The sequence below is a fragment of the Juglans regia genome, chromosome 3, assembly GCF_001411555.2.
Source record: "Juglans regia cultivar Chandler chromosome 3, Walnut 2.0, whole genome shotgun sequence".
NCBI lineage: Eukaryota > Viridiplantae > Streptophyta > Magnoliopsida > Fagales > Juglandaceae > Juglans > Juglans regia.
Genome location: NC_049903.1, coordinates 17,225,249 through 17,244,937, shown reverse-complemented (window position 1 = coordinate 17,244,937; position 19,689 = coordinate 17,225,249). Strand labels below are relative to the sequence as shown.

Sequence of the window (19,689 nt, the reverse complement as noted above, 5' to 3'; positions counted from 1 at the left end):
CTATCAAGGATTGGATGGGTTTAATAAGTCAAGACATGAAAAAGGTTAAGAAATGTTCTACGTACGAATTGCAGATTTTACATGATTTGTAAATTTTGTCTAAAGTCCCTATGAGGCAGTATTTAAAACTTGTGGCTTGGCAAAAACCTACTCAAGGGTGGTTTAAATTGAATACAGATGGCCGTAGTCTAGGAAACCCAGGTTCTTCAGGGGTGGGTAGTATTATTAGAAATTATCAAGGACACTTGGTTCATGCTTTTAATTCTCATATTGGCTTCGGTTCAAATAATAAAGCTGAGTTGTTAGCTCTAATGCAGGGTCTTAAAGCATGTAAAAGTCTAGAGATTAATTTTGTGGAAATAGAATTAGATTCTCAAGTGGTAATCTCATCGTGGAATAGGTGGAGATGTGGAGTATGGTATTTGGAGGATTTTTGGGAGGATATACTTGTCCTTATGGATTTGATGTTTTGCATAGTTCGACACGTTTGGAGGGAAGGTAATAAAGTTGCTGATTGGTTGGCTCGGAGCAGGGTGGCTGGTCTTAACACGGAATGGAATATTATTGGGGATTTGTCGAGGATCTTTCGAGGATTAATTCGATTGGATAACCTTGGTTTACCATCTTTGCATTGCTGTTAGAGTCAACCCTCATGTGATGTTTGGTCGTTGTGTTGGTTTGGTAAGATTTTGTTGTCTATTTTTATTGTGCTAACGTTTTCTTGCAGGTGGGGCTTTGTTGCTTGTTTTTTTTTCCCTGTCTTTTTGTTTTTTGGATAGCAAAAACTAGGCTATTTTGATACCTGGTTTCGGAACTTTATATTGTATCCCCAGGTATTGGTCTGTAACCACGATTTTCCTCCGCCATAATTGAGGGTTTATTAATAAAATTGGGACGGAATCACTCGTGGACATGTGATTCTCGGTTCTTTAATGAAAACAAAAACAAAGGAGATCAGGACCGGTAAACATCATATATGGAATTGGACAATGTGTTGAGGATGTGACCTTTGCGTAGAAAATCTGTCTTTTCGCTTCCTACTCTTCTATTTCAATTTGGCATTTTTTCTGGTGTTGGACCTGGTATTGCCTTCAAGTTATTTTCAAATATATGTGAACTTCGAAGTGGTGAGGAAGAAGAACATATTTTGTTGCCAGCAAGTGAAGTTTTATCCATTGAAACGATCAAGACGAATGAAGTCCTGGCACATCACTTGAATGGACTGCATCGCCTCCATGATCAAAGTATGTTCTAAAGATTTTGGAAATATATATTAAAAAATTTTAGAAAATCATGACTGCAGATTATAATGGAATATCAAAATAGGCTTCAAAACTCAATCGTAGCGCTAGTTTCTTTAGAATATATTTTGTTTCATTTCCCAGTTATATAGAGTTTTGACAAAATTGTTCCCATAATACAATGAAGCCAACTAGTTTTGTTCTTTCTACTAGTATTTTCTAGAACAACTCAAAAATGCAATTTAATGAGAATTTCAAGAGGGAGAGACATTGATCAAGTAATCGTTTTATAATTATTGTGACCGTAATGTAATGACTTGACATAACGATCATCATTGAGCCCACTTAATGTTGATCATAACTTAGATAATGACATCTAGTCTTAATTCTTAGATTTAAAAATTAACCATAATGCGGTCCAATGTTTAGAGATGACTAACTTTCTGTTATGTAACACATATAGACTGTACTTAGTGCTTGCCATGTTTTTATAGTCTTCATTCATTGCTCGGGGCAAGCAATCATCGCTTAAGGCGAGAAATAATGCTCGGGCGAGCAATTATCGCTCGAGACAAGTGTTGAGCAGACTTTTTTCCTGCCTTGCTTGTCCTCGGGGCGAGCACATTTTTCGTTCAAAATTATTGTCTACATTTTATTTTATCAATGTGGGACTGACATTTTCTCTATTTTATGTCAATGAGTTAATATCTCAATCAATGCAAAAGATACTATATATATAAAGAACTAATTATATCCTATAATTATTTGAAATATCCAAAATAATAAAGGCTCGAAAAATCAGAATTAGGTAAGGACTAATTCAATGTATCGGGTGACTCAACAAACTGAATTAGACGATCCAAAACAATTTTGAATCGGTTATTTCAATGTTGATAAAAATGATTTAAAACCATATAAAATAGAAATTCATTGACTAGTTTCAATAAAATATAATATGAATCCAAACAGCTTTAATAAACAAGAAATTTATGTATTTAACATTTTTTGTTGACTTTTTTTGCCTCATATATGAAGAAGATAAAGGTCATTAAGTTATAAGTACCTGACAACTATAGTATTTTATGCACAACTACAAATTTAATATAAAGTACTCATTCATCTCCTAAGTATTTTGTTCAACTAAAGAAAATAAAGAATTACATGTTTTATCTTTCAGTTTTTCTAGAATTCTTATTGAATACAATGATGAAAAAATATATGTTTAGTTCTATCATATTTTTGTACAAGAAATAAAATAAAAAATAAAAAACTCAGTTGTTGGAAAAATAAAAAGTAAATACAGTTTTGAATAAAATGGAATCAGCTCAAATCTATCTAAATTCAGTCTGAGTCAGCCTAAATTCGTCAATTGAAGCGATTCAGTGAACAATTAAAAAAGTCCTCTAGAATCTGTTCAGTTTTGACCAATTCGGTTGGCCTGAATCAAACCTTTTTTTTGAGTTTGGCATAGAATCAATAATTGGAAGTACATGTTCCTCTCCCAAGCAGGCAAGGAAGTTTTGTTGAAAGTAGTTATTCAAGCCATCCCAACCTATACCATGAGCATTTTCCTATTACCAAAAACTCTATGTGCATAGCTTAACAAAATCATGCAAAGGTTTTATTAGGAGCATCAAAAGAGTGTTTCTAAAATTTATTGGATGAGTTGGGAGAATATGGGATTTTCTAAGATTTTGGGTGGGTTGGGATTTAGAGACTTGGGTTGTTTTAATAAATCTTTATTGGCGAAAAATCATGGAGGCTTATGAATAATGCTTTCTCTCTTTCATCTATGATTTTACTAGTTAAGTACTTTTTAGAAGGAACTATTTTTTTTGCCGGTTGATCTCACATATGTTCTTATCTATAGAGAAGTTTGTTATCAGCCAACGATCTTTTTCTAGATGGTTTGTTTTGGAGAGTTGGAAACGGAAGTATAGGTATTGGGAGGGACAAATGGTTTCCTAAAAACATACTTTTATGGTTAAGTCTCCTCCTTAGAAGTTTGCCACCAATGCCACAGTGGATGCTCTAATCAACCCCCACAGCAAAGATTAGAATTTTTAGTTGGTGCATGACATCTTCCGTTATGAGGCTGAGTCGATAATGAATATACCCCTAAATCCTTTGTTGTCAAAAGATAAAATCATTTCAAGTTACTTCACTGTGAAGAGTGCTTATCATATGGAAAATGAAAGAGCTATTCTAAATATGAGTGGTTCTTCATCTTCTCAGACTATGGAAGCATTCTGGAGGAATATTTGGTCTTCTACTATACCTAACAATGTCAAAACTTTTATTTGGAAGGCATGTAATGACCTATTACCTACAGGTTTGAATCTTTATAAACGAAAGATGATGGAGAACCCAAGCTGTTATGTTTGTCCTATAGAAGCCGAAACTACAGAACATATATATTTTGTGGGAGTGTTCTTCCACACATGACGTTTGGGGTTGCTGCATTATGGCCCTTCAAAAATCCTCTTTGAAACACCTAAACGTTCAGCAATTATGTATACACTTTCATCAAAAGCTTTCTAAACAAGATATGGCATTGATGATGTGTATTATAGCCCACAACATATGGCTTAGGAGAAACTCTCTTCTTTTAAGATCTTCCTTTGATCATCCTTTACATTTATTAGTTCAATCACAACATTTATTTGCAAAATTTTAGGATGTGCGACACCATCATTGTGCTGTTCAAAATCAATTGACACCACCTCTTTAAATGGCAGATGCAATCTAGAGGCTTTGTTAATGTTAATTGGAATATAGCTATTTCAAAGGTGAGTGGTACGTTTCGTGTAGTATTGATGGTTAGGGATGAAATGGGTGGATTTGGCTTGTAAGTAATCTTCTCAATTTTCCTTTTTTCTCCAAAAGTTGTTGAAGCTTGGGGAGCTTTTCTGGCAGTGTGCTTTTGCACGAATTCGGGATTTACATGTGTGGTTTTTGAATAGGATACTTCTCAAATTGGTGCTGTTGTTAATAGTAAAATAGAGGATTTAAGTAGCTAATCTTGTCTGTATCGTTCCAATTTTATTGGATGTCCCTGAAGGGACTGGGTTTAAGTAGCCGTGATCACATAATCTCATATATTACACAGCTCATGATTTTCTTTCTAGCTTGATCTTTCAACCATGACAAATTCTAAACTCTACCATGGAAGTCTCTGAGACAGAAGTTGAGGAGAGAAATACAGAAGATGAGAAAGAAAACTTGAACACGTATTTGTTATGAAACTGTGAATATTTTCCACTTTTTGTTATGGAATACACTTGGGGTATTTATACCAAAATTTAGAGTAAAAGTAAAACTTATTATAGTTGACAACCAATAGGATGTAACTAATGTGCCAACATGTCAGTATGCTATTTCTAAGAGTCCCCCTCAATATGGAGTGTGTATTTCCAAAACACTCATCTTGCTAAACAAAGAAAAGAATTGAGTAGTACCAAGAGCTTTTGTGAAAAGATCCACCCAATTGGTGGTGAGAAGTAACATGAAAAGTTTTGATCACAGTGGCATGTAACTTTTCTCTGACTATATGGCAATCTAGTTCAGTATGTTTGGTTCTTTCATGAAAAACTAGGTTTGCTGCAATATGAAGAGCAACTTTGTTGTCACAAAAGAGAAAATGATGCCAGAGAGTGTTGGAGCAGAAAAGCTTTTAACAAGGCAAGTAACTAAGAAAATTCACATGTTGTAGAAGTGATGACCCTATATTCTGCTTCAGCTGAGGACCTTGAAACAGTTTGTTGTAGAGGAAGATTTGACCTTTTGCTCCATAGGAAATTTTACTAGTTTGGATGCTAAAAATCCTAAATCCTGCAAAATATCCAAGGCATACTTTCTTTGACATAAAGAGATGCCCTTGGATGATCTGGCCACTTCTAAACCAAGGAAATATTTCAAAACTCCCAAATCCTTGATTTTGAATTTGTTATCTGGAAAAGTTTTCAATTCAGTAATGGATTGAAGATAATTGCTTGCTAAGATTATGTCATCAACATAAACTAGCAAAGCAATAAAAGAAGAAGCATCAGACTTGATAAACAAAGAATGATCTCAATGTGCTTGATGAAAATCATAATCAAGTATAGCAATAGATAATTTTTGAAACCACTGTCTAGATGCTTGTTGTAGGCCATAAAGAGACTTTTTAAGTCTACAAACACGATGGTCCCACTTTTGTGCATAACCAGGAGGTATATCCATGTAAACTTCTTCAATGAGGTCACCATGTAAGAAGGTATTATTTACATCTAATTGATGTAGATGACAATTTTTAGTAGTTGCCAAAGCTAACAAACATCGCACGGTGGTCAGTTTTGCAGCTGGATAAACAGTTTCTTGAAAGTCTAAACCTTCAACTCGAGTATATCCTTTGACAACCAACTTGGCTTTGTATCTTTCTATGCTACCATCAGCCTTACATTAAATTCTATAAACCCATTTACAGCCTATAGATTTCTTTCCTACAGGTAAAGAAGTAATTGTCCAAGTTTCATTGTCCTCAAGAGCTTTAATTTTAGCATTCATTGTTGTTTTCCATTCAGGTATATGGGAGGCTCAGGAAAAAGATGTAGGCTCTATGTGAAGATATAGTTAAGGCAAAGTGTTTGTGAGAGGGAGAGAGTTTATGATAAGAAAGAAAGTTAGAGAGAGGAAACTTTGTACCTGAGGAAATATCTACCAAGGAAACAGATTGTAATAGAAGAGAAGCAGCCAGCATACAGTGGTAGTCTTGCAAATAACTTGGTTTTTTCCATGGCCTTGTTGATTGTGGAATGGGAAGAAAAGTAGTAGAATTAGAAGTAGTAGGAGAAGAAGGAAGATTTGTAGTAGAATAAGAGGAGATATAGAAAAGAGAATCAGCAATATCTAGCATTATTTTTGGTAGAACAAATGAAGATTGTTGTGGAAGAGAAGGGTGAGAAGTAGAAGAAGAAAAAGGGAAAATTGTTTCATGAAAAACCACATCCTGAGAAATGAAAGTAGTGTAAGTCTCAAGATCAAATAGTTTGTATCCTTTGATAGTAAATGGATACCCAAAGAAAATGTATTTTCTAGCTCTAGGATCAAATTTGGTTCGATTTCTAGTTAAGGTAGATGCAAAATAAAGGCAACCAAACACTCTAAGATGAGTATAGGAACTAGGAGTGGAATGCAATACTTCATAGGGTGACTTGTTTGATAGCAAAGGAGTTGGAGTTAGATTAATCAAGTGGGTTGCAATTAAGATGCAATCACCCCAAAATTCCAATAGTAGATATGCTTAAAAACGTAAAGAACAAGCAACATACAAAAGATGTTGGTGTTTTCTCTCCGCTGTACCATTTTGTTGAGGTTTTCCCACACAACTTCTTTGATGAATTACACCCTTGTTTGAGAAATATTCAGGCATATGAAACTTAACTCCAATGTCTGTTCTGATTTTTCTAATCTGTGTTTGAAATTTTGTTTCCACTAGATTAAAGAATGATTGCAAATAAGTCTTGGTTTGAGATTTGTTTTGCATGAGGTAAACCCAAGTAGACTTTGAGTAGTCATCCAAAATGGTTAGAAAATATTTAGAGCCATCAAGAGTAGAGACAAAAAATGGACCACATATATCACAATGAATGAGAGCAAAATGAAACGTAGAAACATTATCACTAGGTGTAAAAGGCACGCATTTTTGTTTAGTTAATGGGCAAATTGTACAAGGAAAGGAAGTTGTAGAATTTGACATTTTTATATTTGATACATATTTATTGAGAAATCTCAGTCTAGAATAAGAGATGTGGCCTAGCCTAAAATGCCACCAATAAAAATCTTGATGAACTGAGGAAGCAATAGAAACCAACCAAAGATTGTTGCAAGAAATGATATAAGCTAGCTCTTTCCTCACCCATCCCAATCATTGTCCATGTAGATAGGTTCTGAAGAAAACAAAGATTAGAAATGAAAATGAGACAACAAAAGGAATTATGGGTTAACTTGCTAGCTGATATAAGATTGAATGACAAAGATGGAACACAAAGAACATTGTGTGAGACTAATTTGTTAGAAAGAGAAACTATCCCAATATGAGTGACTTCAACAAGATTACCATTTGGTAACTTTATTGAAGATTTAATTGCAGAGGCAATGGAAGAAAAGAATTGAATGGAATTGACCATGTGGTTTGTAGCTCCAATGTCAATTATCCAAGGTGTATGGTTTGAAGAAATTAAAGATGTTGAAGATGTTGGAAGAATACCCGATGCTAAAAGAGATGTGGAATTTGATTCTTGTGGAGAGGAAATAGTCTGATTTCCAGAGTGAGGGGTAGCAACAGAAGGTTTAAGAATCGCAAGAAGTTGCTAACATTGCTCTTGAATAAATGTCGACTGTGGAACTTCATTCTTTGCTTGACCCTTAGAGGAAGAAGATGTTTGGAAAACCATGAATTTTGTAGCATTTATCATAGGTATGCCTTGTGTATCCACAATGACTGCATATAGGTCGATCTTTGCAGAAGCCAAATTGTTTGGAAGAAGAGTTTCCAGGTTTTCCAGATTTAGTCATCAATGCAACAATGGATTCAAGATTCGGTGCTTGTTCAGTCAGTAGTGCAGCAATTGATTCAAGATTTGTGGTAGAATTGATAAGCACCTCTCTTTGTTTCTCTTCTTGAAGTACAAGTGCAACAACTCTGTTAATGGAGGGAAATGGTTCAATCAATAAAATTTGACTCTTCCAACTATTGAAAGACTCACTCAAACCCATAAAAAAATTGCATCACATATTCTTCTTGTTGTGATTCTTCAAAAAAATTTAGGATTTAACTGGAACTTAGCGTTGGATTTTTCTTGAAATTAGATAATTCATCCCAATATGACTTCAGCTCTGTGTAATAGTCACTAACAGATTTATGTTCTTGCTTAGAGAACTGATTGTTTCCTTTGTTGAAAAATTCTTGGTTGATTTCCTTGTGAAAATTGCTCTTTTAGATCTCTCCACATATCAACTACTACATTAATGTATAAAATGCTTGAACCAATATTCTTTGCAACAGAATTGATAATCCATTATACTACTATATCATTACACCGAATCCAAGCCTGACAGATAAGATCTTCTTCATTCGAGGGTTTCTTAACGTTCCATTGATAAAACTCATCTTATTCTTTGCATTGAGGTCTTTAGACATCGATCTTGCCCAAGAGTGATAATTGTCTCCATTTATTCATTCTGTCACCAACATAACCCCAGGATTTTTTCCGTGATGGAGAAAATAAGGGCTCGACAGATCTTCGATTGAAAATTGAGAAGAATGAGAGGAAGAAATCATTGTTAAATCCATGGATAATTCAAGAACAATCAATCAGATTTCTCTGATACCATGACAAATTCTGAACTCTGGCATGGAAGTCTCTGAGAGAGAAGTTGAGAAGAAGAGAAATATAGAAGATGAGAAAGAAAACTTGAACAAGTATTTGTTATGAAACTATGAATATTTTCCACTATTTGTTATGAAATACATGTGGGGTATTTATACCAAAATTCAGAGTAAAACTAAAACTTATTACAATCAACAGCCAATAGGATGTAACTAATGTGTCAACATGTTAGTATGCTATTTCTAAGAACCCATGTAAGAAGGAATGTTAATAGGGTGGCTCATCACTTAGAAAAGGGAGCAAAAATTTTATCTGATGATGTATTAATCATTTTAGAGGGTCCTCAGTCGGTGTGGAAAATGAGGAGTGCCTTCGTTTTCTCTCAGAGAGAGTGTGAGGTTTCAGTGCCTTGGGTTTCCACTCTAAGGTTTACGTCTCACTTGATGTGAGTTTCCGTGTCTAGTTTGCTGGTCTGCTGGTTTTGGTAAGTTCATAAGGTCTACGGCTCACCTCATGTGAGTTACCTGGTTGATTCTGCTTTTTGGTTGTCAAAATGGAGGCAGAAGACTTGGCAACACAATGGGAGAGGTTTCATCTCTCAAAAGAAGAAAGTTCATGTTTCCATGCAAATCCAGATCAATACACCGAGGAAGCTGCAAGGGGCAAATACTGTATTGTGGGAAAGGCCCTAACGGAGAAGAGTGTTAACAGTGAAGGTTTTAGGGTCACCATGTCGCAGATATGGAAGTTGGATGGGTGGGTTAAGCTGCAAGGAGTTGGGAGAGCAATGTTTTCTGATGGAATTCCAAAAGATGGTAGATAAAGATAGAGTACTAACTGGACGTCCATGGTTCTTTGATAGACACCTGCTGACCATGATGGAAGTGGATGAAACAATATCCATCCATGCACTGCAGTTTCACTTTGAACCCTTTTGGGTGCAGCTGCATAACCTTCCATTAGCCACCATGACAGAAGATTTTGGTCAGCAATTTGCAAGATCCATTGGACACGTTATCAGAGTGGAAGCTGAGGCTGGTGGACGTGCTTGGGGGAGGTGTCTCAGAGTAAGGGTAGCGGTGGATCTACACAAACCTTTGCTGAGAGGGAAATGGTTGAAGCTAGGTGAAAAACAGCACTGGATTCCTTTTAAGTACGAATGTCTACAAAGTTTTTGTTTCAAATGTGGGGTGTTGTCTCACAAAGGAAGAAAATGTGCATAGTTAAGAACAGAGCAACAAGGAGATGAACAGGCCTCGTATCAATTTGGCCCCTGGTTACGAGGACAACCCAGGAACACAAACATATTTGATAGGCGCAGATATGGTGGTGGTGGAGGTGGAAACCAACGGGGTGGTGAACAGAAAAAAGACAGTGGCGGAAGTGGAAGCCAATGCAGTGGTGAACAGGAAAGAGCGGGAAAGCAGGATATGTCCTCAGCAGAAAATGAGGAAGAAAAAAAAGCAAAGGGTCCAATCTGAACCACCAACAAAAGAAAAAAGAGTAGGCGAGGGCTTTATTCAGGGTGGCTTTCTTGGGAACCAGCTTAAAGATCACATAAGACAGGCAGGATGGATTCCAGAACTAAAGCAGTCAACAATTGTGTATGGGGTGCCTAGTCTCGAGGGAGCCACTGAAGCTATTGATATGCAAGGGATCCAAAAGAACATGGGACAGGGTTCTAAATTACCAAAATAGGGCTCCACGTGCAAAGTAGAAAAATGGTCCCCCTCGTATGATATTGAAAAGTGGGAAGTACTACAAAGGAGTGAGGTGGATTCTACTAGAAGGCCTGCTGGTACTAGGCAGGTATCCGGGAAAAGGGTGGAGGCAGGTTTTTTGGATAGCACAGATGATCATGTGAACCCCAGTAGGGTTGACTTGGTTAGCACTGTCAGAATATGGAAAAGGAAAGCACGTGAAAAAACATCCCAGGAGGAAGACAATGGTGGTGCCCTTCTGATTGAAACCCCTAACAGGTCCACCAGAGTGTCTTACCAGAGAGGATGCAAGTGAAGGATCACACATAGTAACACTGTTTCAAAAAAATTTAAAGGAGATGAAGTTAACAAGGAAACATCATTTGCTCAGGCAGAGGCTGGTCTCCAGCCCTGCCAAAACCAATGAGTATCTTGGTATGGAACTGCGAGGGCCTGGGAACCCTCGGTCAATTAGTGTCCTTAGAAATTTATCAAAGGAAAAGTGTCCCACTTTAGTTTTCCTAGTGGAAACTAAAAGTAGAAATAAAAGGATGGAAGTGATCAGGAGAAATTTAATGATGGATGGGTGTGTTGCAGTTGACTGTGTGGGATTAAGTGGTGGCATTGCACTGTTATGGAACGACAAATGGGATGTCAAAGTGATTAACTACACTAGATGGCATATCAGTGCACTGATCCAAGAAGAAAACAGTGGACCAACATGGCAGTTTACTGGTTTTTATGGCCATCCAGAGACTGGAAAAAGAAGTGGGAGTTGGCAACTTTTGAAGGCTTAAACCTTCCAGCCCCATGGCCTGGCTTTGCTCAGGAGATTTCAATGAGATATTGCACCAAAAGGAGAAAATGGGAGGGGCAAGCAGACCTTATAAACAAATCGAGGAGTTTAGGCAAGCAATAGACTACTGTGGCCTAAAGGACATTCACTCTCAGGGACTACGTTTAACATGGTCCAATAACAGGCTTGGAAGGGAATTCATAAAGGAAAAGATAGACAGAGCTCTTGGAAATAAGGAATGGAATGATATTTTCAGTCATGCCTCAAGCACTGCCCTTGCAGCTGTAAAATCTGACCATTCCCCTCTCCTCATTGAAATATGCAGAACAAGTAATGGAAGAAGGAGAAGACAAGTGTGCTTCAGATATGAAATGGCATGAGAATAAAAGGATGATTGTAAAAAGGTCATTAGTGAGGCATGGAAGGAAGGTAATGGATCAAGTAGTGAGGCTAGTACTCTGAGGAGACAACTAGACACATGCAAACAGGAGTTACTAGTTTGGCAGCAGAAAACTAAAAAACAGCAGGCCATGAACATTACTCAGGGACTACAAAACATTGGTCATCTCCAAGAAACTGGCTCGGGCAGACACTTAGCTACCATGAAACAAGCTCAGGAGGATGTGGTGTCTACATTGATAGAAAATGATCTAAAGTGGCGCCAAAGGGCAAAACAACACTGGTTTAAGCATGGAGATAGAAATACTCAATACTTTCATATGCAGGCTAGTCAAAGAAGAAAGACCAATACCATCAAAAGGGCCGAGGTCTCACAAGGAAGGTATGTCACTGAGCAGGCAGAGATTGGAGGTGTGTTTACAGGTTACTTCTCTTCACTATTTACTTCCACCTACCCCTCAAATTTTGAAAACTGCCTGTCTGCTATGGAAACAAAACTTGATTTGGAGATGCAGGCATGGTTAATGATCCCTTTCACTAGAGAACACATAACAGAGGCTATTTTTCAGATGAATCCACTAGGGTCTCCTGGCCCTGATGGATTTCCAACTCAGTTTTATCAAAAGCACTGGGAGGTTGTGGGTGAACAAGTGTGTAATTTCGCACTCAAAGTCCTAAACCAGGGTGGATCCCTTAAGGAGGTTAATGACACTTACATTACCCTCATACCAAAAATTAAAAACCCTAAGAGAGTCTCAGATTATAGACCTATTAGCCTGTGCAATGTGGTATACAAAATAGTCTCCAAAACCCTTGCAAACAGGCTAAAGGCCATCCTGCCTAAGCTCATTTCCCATAACCAAAGTGCATTTGTACCCGGGAGGCTCATTTCTGATAACACTCTAGTTGCCTACGAGATCCTTCATACCATGATCTCAAAAATGAAAGGCAAAAGAGATTTTATGGCTATGAAATTAGACATGAGTAAGGCTTACGATAGGGTGGAATGGCAGTTTGTTGAAGCTACTATGGCCAAGATGGAGTTCCCTCCAAAATGGATTAACTTAATTCAGACCTGTCTCCAATCTGTAACATACTCAATACTGGTTAATGGTGAGCCTCAAAGGTCCTTCTTGCCTTCAAGGGGCCTTTGACAAGGTAACCCTTTATCCCACTACCTCTTCATTTTATGTGCAGAAGCCCTCACTGCCCTATTAAACAAAGCTGAAAGCTGTGGTATTTTGACCCCTATCCCTTTTGGAAGAGGCTCAGTATCAATGAATCACCTATTCTTTGCAGATGGTAGCCTGCTCTTCTGCCAAACTTCAACCGAGAAACTTAGACATGTGCTCAACCTACTTGATATATATGAGAAGGCCTCAGGACAGGTGATAAATAAAGACAAATCCTCCATTTTTTTTCAGCAGAAATAATGGCCAAGAAGTTCAAAAACAAATTTTGGAGATTGCAGGAGTTAAATCTTCTGGCTCTTTTGAAAGATACTTGGGTCTACCTGCAATGGTGGGAAGAGCAAAGGTGGCATCATTCCATTCACTAATTGATAGGACATGGAGTCGAGTTACAAACTGGAAAAACAAATTTCTCTCAGCAGCAGGGAAAGAAGTTCTCCTCAAAGCAGTCATTCAAGCGATACCTACCTATGCCATGGGTATGTTCTTAATACCAGCCTCCATCACTAGCAAAATAACTCAACTACTCAGGAAATTCTGGTGGGGCTTCAATGAAGATAGCTCCAAGATCTAGTGGGTGAATTGGAAACAGCTCAGCTTCAGCAAAGACATGGGAGGGCTTGGGTTTCGAGACTTGAGAAGCTTTAATCTAGCCTTACTCTCAAAGCAAGGTTGGAGAATTTTACAACACCCAAACTCTCTGGTGGCCAGGATTCTTAAGCAAAAGTATTTCAGCAAAGTGGGGCTGTTAGAAGCCAAAGTGGGGACAGGGCCATCCTTTGCTTGGAGAGGTATTCATGCAGGCTTAAGGCTGTTAAAGGAAGGTCTCATATGGAGGGTGGGGAATGGAAAACAAATCAATATATGGTCAGATAAATGGCTGCCCTTCTCCCATCCATACAAGATTCAGTCCATTCGAGATGGGGATTGTTGGTGTGAAAAGGTTTGTGATTTAATTGACCCCCAAGTGCAGTAGTGGAAGGAATCTTTACTCCAAGAGCTCTTCACCCAACAGGAAATTGATGACATTAAATCTATACCAATTCGTTTTGGGGGGAGAGAGGATCAATTAGTCTAGCAATTTACTATACAAGGTAGATATACTGTCAAGAGTGGATATCACCTTAGTAAAAGTTTCGAGTGTGGACAATAAGGGGAGACCTCAAGCAAAGTTAATGAAAAAAAAGCTTGGAAGGCTATTTGGAAGTTGAGAGTAACCCCTGCTACTAAAATGTTCCTATGGAGAGCATGCAAGGAGGCCTTTCCAACTCTAGCAAATCTGAGAAGGAGGAAAGTAGTGGAACACAATTCATGTCTGATCTGCAAGCAGGAGCCTGAAACTTCTGGACATGTTCTGTGGGGCTGCATTGCGGCAAAGGATGTGTGGGGTCAGGGAGTTATAAAGGTGCAAAAACTATCCTTTCAAAGTGATTTGATCTTTGATATCTGGTCAAGAATGGTGGAGAGGCTTAGTTTAGAGGAACTTGAAGAAGTGGCAACTACTATGAGGGGCATATGGACTAGAAGGAACAACACTCTTTTTGGTAAAGATTTCAAACATCCAACTGCTCTGCTCCAACTGGCCAAGGCAGAACTGGCAGCATACAGGGAAACTCTCACAAAGGAGCCAGTTGTCAATCCCACAACTCATGTAGGGACTCAAAAGTGGTCAAAGCCTGAGGTTGGTTCTTTTAAAGTCAACTGAGATGCGGCTGTAAATCAAAGGGAAGGGCATATAGGAATTGGAGTGCTCATTAGAGATCACCAAGGTTTCCCTATTGGAAGCCTACAGGCACACAGATCCTTCAAAGGAACTCCTTTCGATGCTGAAGCCTATGACATACTCCTAGCAGCAATTTTTTGCAAAGAGATTGGCATAACACAATGTTTGTTGGAGGGGGATTCAAAGCAAGTAGTAGATTTAATGAACCATCTTCCTAAGAACTGGAGTTTGGGTGGCTATCTGGTGGAAGATGCAAGGGTGGTACTAAATTATTTTGCTTGCTGGTCAATGGTGCATACGTTCCGAGAAGCTAACATGGCAGCACATCACCTAGCCAAATCTGCCCTGGATTGCACAGAGGATCGATATGACCTTGAAACATGTCCCTCATGTATCTTTTCTATTGTCACAAAAGAAATGAAGTAGTTGTTTTACTCGATTTCTGTTTGTGAATTCATGTAATTGGACTTATGTCTTAATGAGATCAATTTCTTTTATCAAAAAAAAAAAAAAATAGAGGGTCCTCAGTCCATTTTTCCCTTTTGTATTGGCCGATGTTACAGTTTAAGTAATGAAATATTTCTGATGTGTTAACAAAAATAAAAAACAAAAACAAAAAAATAATGTTAGTTCTCCCGATGATGGGTCCTGATATGGGACCTGAGAATTCTTTTTTTTTTTTTAATATTTATGAATAATGATATTCCCACCGCTTAGTGCTCCCGTTGCGTCCTCCTGCTTGATGTGCATGCCCCCGTGGCATCAATTTTAAATATTAAAAAAAATTATGAATTAGTTCGCTTCCTTTTTTTTGTCATTCTCTCCCAAATAATAAACTCTAACTCCACTCTCCACTTCGTAGCTTGCCTTCTTCGAATCTTCCATCCCAACTCAAAAAAAAATTGCTCGCAAATAATAAACCCCAACTCCACATTGTAAAAATCTTCCCCAACCTTGTTCTTGCCTTCTTCAAATCATCCATCCCAACTCCACATCGTAGAAATGGAGTTGGAGACAGAATGCAAATCCAGAAAAGCAGTAAATGATTGCCAGTATAAGACCTAGATATACAAATTTCTCTCAAATCTAGGAAAAGGAAAATGGAAAAAACATGTCATTTTCACAAAAACTTCTCTTTCCATAGAAATAAAAAACAACACATTATGTCACCAACACAAAACAGACTATGGAAGAAGAAACACTTACAAGTTGCAATGGAAACTCTACGCAAAACGAAACAGTCATCCATACCACTCAAACTCACATGATACAACTTCTTATATAAACCATAAAAGAAATCAACTTGAAATTCTATTTCATAACCCTATGTTCGGTGCCCAAGAAAACAAAGGAAAAGAAATCAGAAAATTTGAGGTTGCTATGAATTTCATGAATTGAAATTTTATCTACTTAACTATCGTCGTTTCACGAATTGAAATGGATCTCTTGCCCCGCGGACTAGATGCCGGTGGAGATATGACGGAGGAGCCGAAGGAAGGCTTATTGTGATTGGGGATTTTGGACTTCTGAAAATTTTTTTTGGGGAGGGGGGGGGGGTTGGGGACTTTTTTACGGTTTTTTTTTTAATTAATAAAACACATGGCAGGCCACCTCAAGCGGGAAAGGAAAGCGGTATAAGTCAGCGGTAACTGTAGCATATTGCATTACCTTTTTTTTATTAAGAAAATATTTTTTAATGATATTGTGAATTTTTTAAAAATGTTTAAGAATATAATATATATATATATATATATATAATAACGAAAAAAAAAAAGGCATTTACCTTCTCGATCGAGCACTATAATTCATAAATCGTTGTGATATATAGAGCACTTGTGCGTATTTAGTTCAGAATTTTAGTTCGTCTGTGTGGTATGGTACGTACTTTTTGGCTCTAGTTAAGAACTTTGATCATTTTCCTATGCTATATAACAGACCCCGCATGAACTGCAAAGTTGGCGAAAATGGACATAATTAATTTAGCAAATCCAAAAGACATGATTAAACTAAGATGATCAAAATTAGAGTCGTGGCACTTCGGCGGTCACTATTCTCCCGTTATCAACATGTATGAGTGCCAATGGCACGCGGAATCTGAACTTACAGTGACCGAGGCCGCGTGCATATATACCAGCACTATGCATGGAGTATGCAATTAGCATCGACCGGAGTCGATATTTAATTTGTCGAACAATAATTATATATGTGGTCACTTGTGGCCAGTCTTCTTGCACTACTGTTACAGAAACATAAAACATTATGCCATTTGGACCACTTTGCAGCTAATTGCTTTTTTAAGCTGAAGCATAAATTCAAAGCTAGCGAAGGCCACCCACTTTATGGCAGTATTTATGTATAGAAAAATTCTTTTTATTCGTAACTATTTATCATCTTACACTGTATTCTTATAAAAAAAAGAATACATTTACATTCTATAAAAAATATTATAATCGTGAGATGTAAGAATAAATAATGACGGAGGCATATTTTAAGTTAAAAGTAACGGAATTGATTAGAAGATGGTGAGATCATAAAATCTACTTCTAGCTGTTATGTTTTTCACTTGATCGAAGGAGGGAGACAAAAGAAACGACGACACATTTGTTGAAGGCAGGCTCATCTTTTTAAAAAGATGATTAGGGGAAAATAACATAATTAAGCTGGCCGGAGAAGTACCCAGAAGCAGAATCTTTGATTTCATTGAAATTTACACCAAATGTTCTCACGATAACTCCATATAAACAACCGATAAAATATAATAAATTTACATAAAACTACCAAATAAATATAATTAAAAAGAAAAAATTATAAGTCCACTCGGCAGCTCAGCTCAGCTCAGACTCGGATGCATGTCTATATGATCATTCATACAACGCGAGCGGCTGCGCACGCATAATAACATGACAACAAAACTCGACTTAACAACCTTTTTAATTTCTTTTTGTTTTTCTCCTTCCATTAATATTAAACCAAACTAGGAAGAAGAAAGGATCGACAAAGTGGTGGCAGAAGATGTTCTTGGTGAAGGCGACGCTTGCTTCAACACCACGGTGGCCAAGATGCTGGTTTTTCTCCTCTCTTGTTCTTTTATCACCTCTCCAGCAAACAGTTCCAGTTTCTCTATATTTGTGCTCTCCACCATCTTCCTCCCTTGAAACAACACAGACTCCACATTTTTCTGGGTTAACATGTTCTCGGCGACGGCCGATAAATTGCAGTCAAAACCGCCATGCTTTCTCGCTGGAGTACCAATATTCGCCTGTAATGTTCAATCAGATACTAAATTAACTACTAAATTTGCATGCCAGAATACCTGTTTTTTTTTTCAAAAGAAACTTGAAAGAATGTTTCTTTACCTGAATGCGAACATAATTACTTGTTCGCCACTGACCAAACGCCATTGAAACTGCTTGATCAACCTATATACCATAAAATAAAAAAAAAGGATACAATCATTGGCTAACCCAATTTGAAGAAAGAACCAAAAATGGTGAACATTTACACAGAAGGCTATGTGGGGTGCATTTTATTAATTCCGCATTCAAGATTCCCATGCCGACAAAGTTCTTTTTATTTTTTAAGAATTTAAAAAAAAAAAAAAAAAGTTGTTAGGTGGCCCTCTTATCATGGCCACCCTAACCACCCTGCAAAGATAATTAAATTTTACACTGCTATTTTATCGTGTACACTGCTATTTTATCGCGCGGGCGCGCGCGCGCGTGAGTAAGAGAGATAATGTTTTTAACAGTATGAAATCCGTACGTACCACGTCGGAAGCTCCTTCTCCGGCTATCTTTACAAGCCCGATCGGAGACGAAGTGATATTTCCAATACCCAGTTCAGACTGCGCGTTTCCAAGTGACACGACGAGAAGATCCTCCACTCCGTTACAGAGCGGGAACTCCAGCTTGTTGTGCAGCACGTGAGTAATGGCCGCGGCCGTCGGATTGTTCATTGCGATCTCACCGTTCATGGCGGCGATCCTAGTCCTCCGATCCACCGACGCTATATTGACTGGCCGTGCAGTCAAGGTGGAGGCGCACACGTCCCTCATCTTGAAATCGTAGCCGTCCATTTCCAGGGCGTCCGCGCGGGAAAAGAGAAACGGCGCGTTCGTGGCGAGGTCGTAGCAGGGAATCAGGACCGACTTCAGGGTGTCCTTCAGAGTGGACTCTCCGAATGTCTTACGGAAGAGCTTCTCCGGCCGGATGATCCGCCGGAATATCCCCGACGGCGTCGACCGAAAGATCTTGTGTCGGTTCCGGATGAGGAACCTGAGGGCCTGGTCGGCAGTGAACATGGGGGCGCCGTCTCTGCCGCGAGTGAAGAGAAGGGCAGCGAGGATACCACCGGCGCCGGAGCCGGCCACGACGTCAAAAAAGTCGGCAATGCGAGCATCTGGGTTGCCGGATTTGCTGCGGAGAAAGGACTCGAGACGAGCGAGGGAGGTGGCGGCGAGGATTCCATCGGTAGAACCGCGTCCGTCGATGGAGAGGATCCTGACTTTGGAGGCGGGTGGGTTGTGTTTGGTGGAGGACTTGAAGGAGTCTCGAGAAAGCGAGAGGGAGTGAGCAAGCTTGGGATTGGAATTGGAATTGGGATGGTGATTCTCGTAGCCAAAGAGGAACTTGTTTTCAAGAAGGGAGAAGATTTCATAGGTGAGTTTATCAACGTCGAGATCGAGCATGGGGGATGCAGAAACTAGTGCCGCCATTTCTTGTCAATTTTGAAGAGCGAGATAGAGAGAGAGAGGTATGACGACGAAAATGGTGAGCCACTGGGACTGAATTATATAGGAGCTGATCGAAGTGGAGGTGGTTTTGTACGTGCGGAGTTTTTCCGGGGTGTGTCACTGTGTCTGCGTGTGTTCTTTAATATTATTTTTTCTAACGAGCAAGTTGTAAAGCGACTGCCGTGTAGAGGGTGGCAAACAAAGTTTTGAATATCTTTTTGGTGTCGTTTCGGTTAAAATATTAGAACAAAATATTTGAGTATTGATACTATTTTATAATAGTCTATAAATAGATAAATTAATTATATATATAAATTATATTTTAAGATAACATCAATACAAATCTTAAAAAATTAAAATAAATATTTATAAAACTCAATAATACTTTTAAGTTCTTAATCATATATTAAAAAAATAATCATTCATCTTCATCACGAAAAGTGGAGTGGAGATTTGATTTTCAGTCCTTGAAAAAAGGAGATTAAAAAAAGTTAAGAAAATAATATTTTAGATGTAAAAATTAGAGTGAAAATTACAA

General features: G+C 38.2%; 1 protein-coding gene across 1 annotated transcript; it reads right to left on the bottom strand.

The window, feature by feature from the left end:
* Nucleotides 1-17,092: 17,092 nt before the first annotated feature.
* On the bottom strand, nucleotides 17,093-19,279 carry LOC108982524 (patatin-like protein 3). Its single transcript, XM_018953926.2, has 3 exons — nucleotides 18,186-19,279; nucleotides 17,776-17,838; nucleotides 17,093-17,678 (listed from the first exon to the last, which is right to left on the bottom strand). The coding sequence occupies exons 1-3, from the start codon at nucleotides 19,131-19,133 to the stop codon at nucleotides 17,394-17,396; spliced, it is 1,296 nt and encodes a 431-aa protein (XP_018809471.1). The 5' UTR covers nucleotides 19,134-19,279; the 3' UTR covers nucleotides 17,093-17,393.
* Nucleotides 19,280-19,689: the final 410 nt, after the last annotated feature.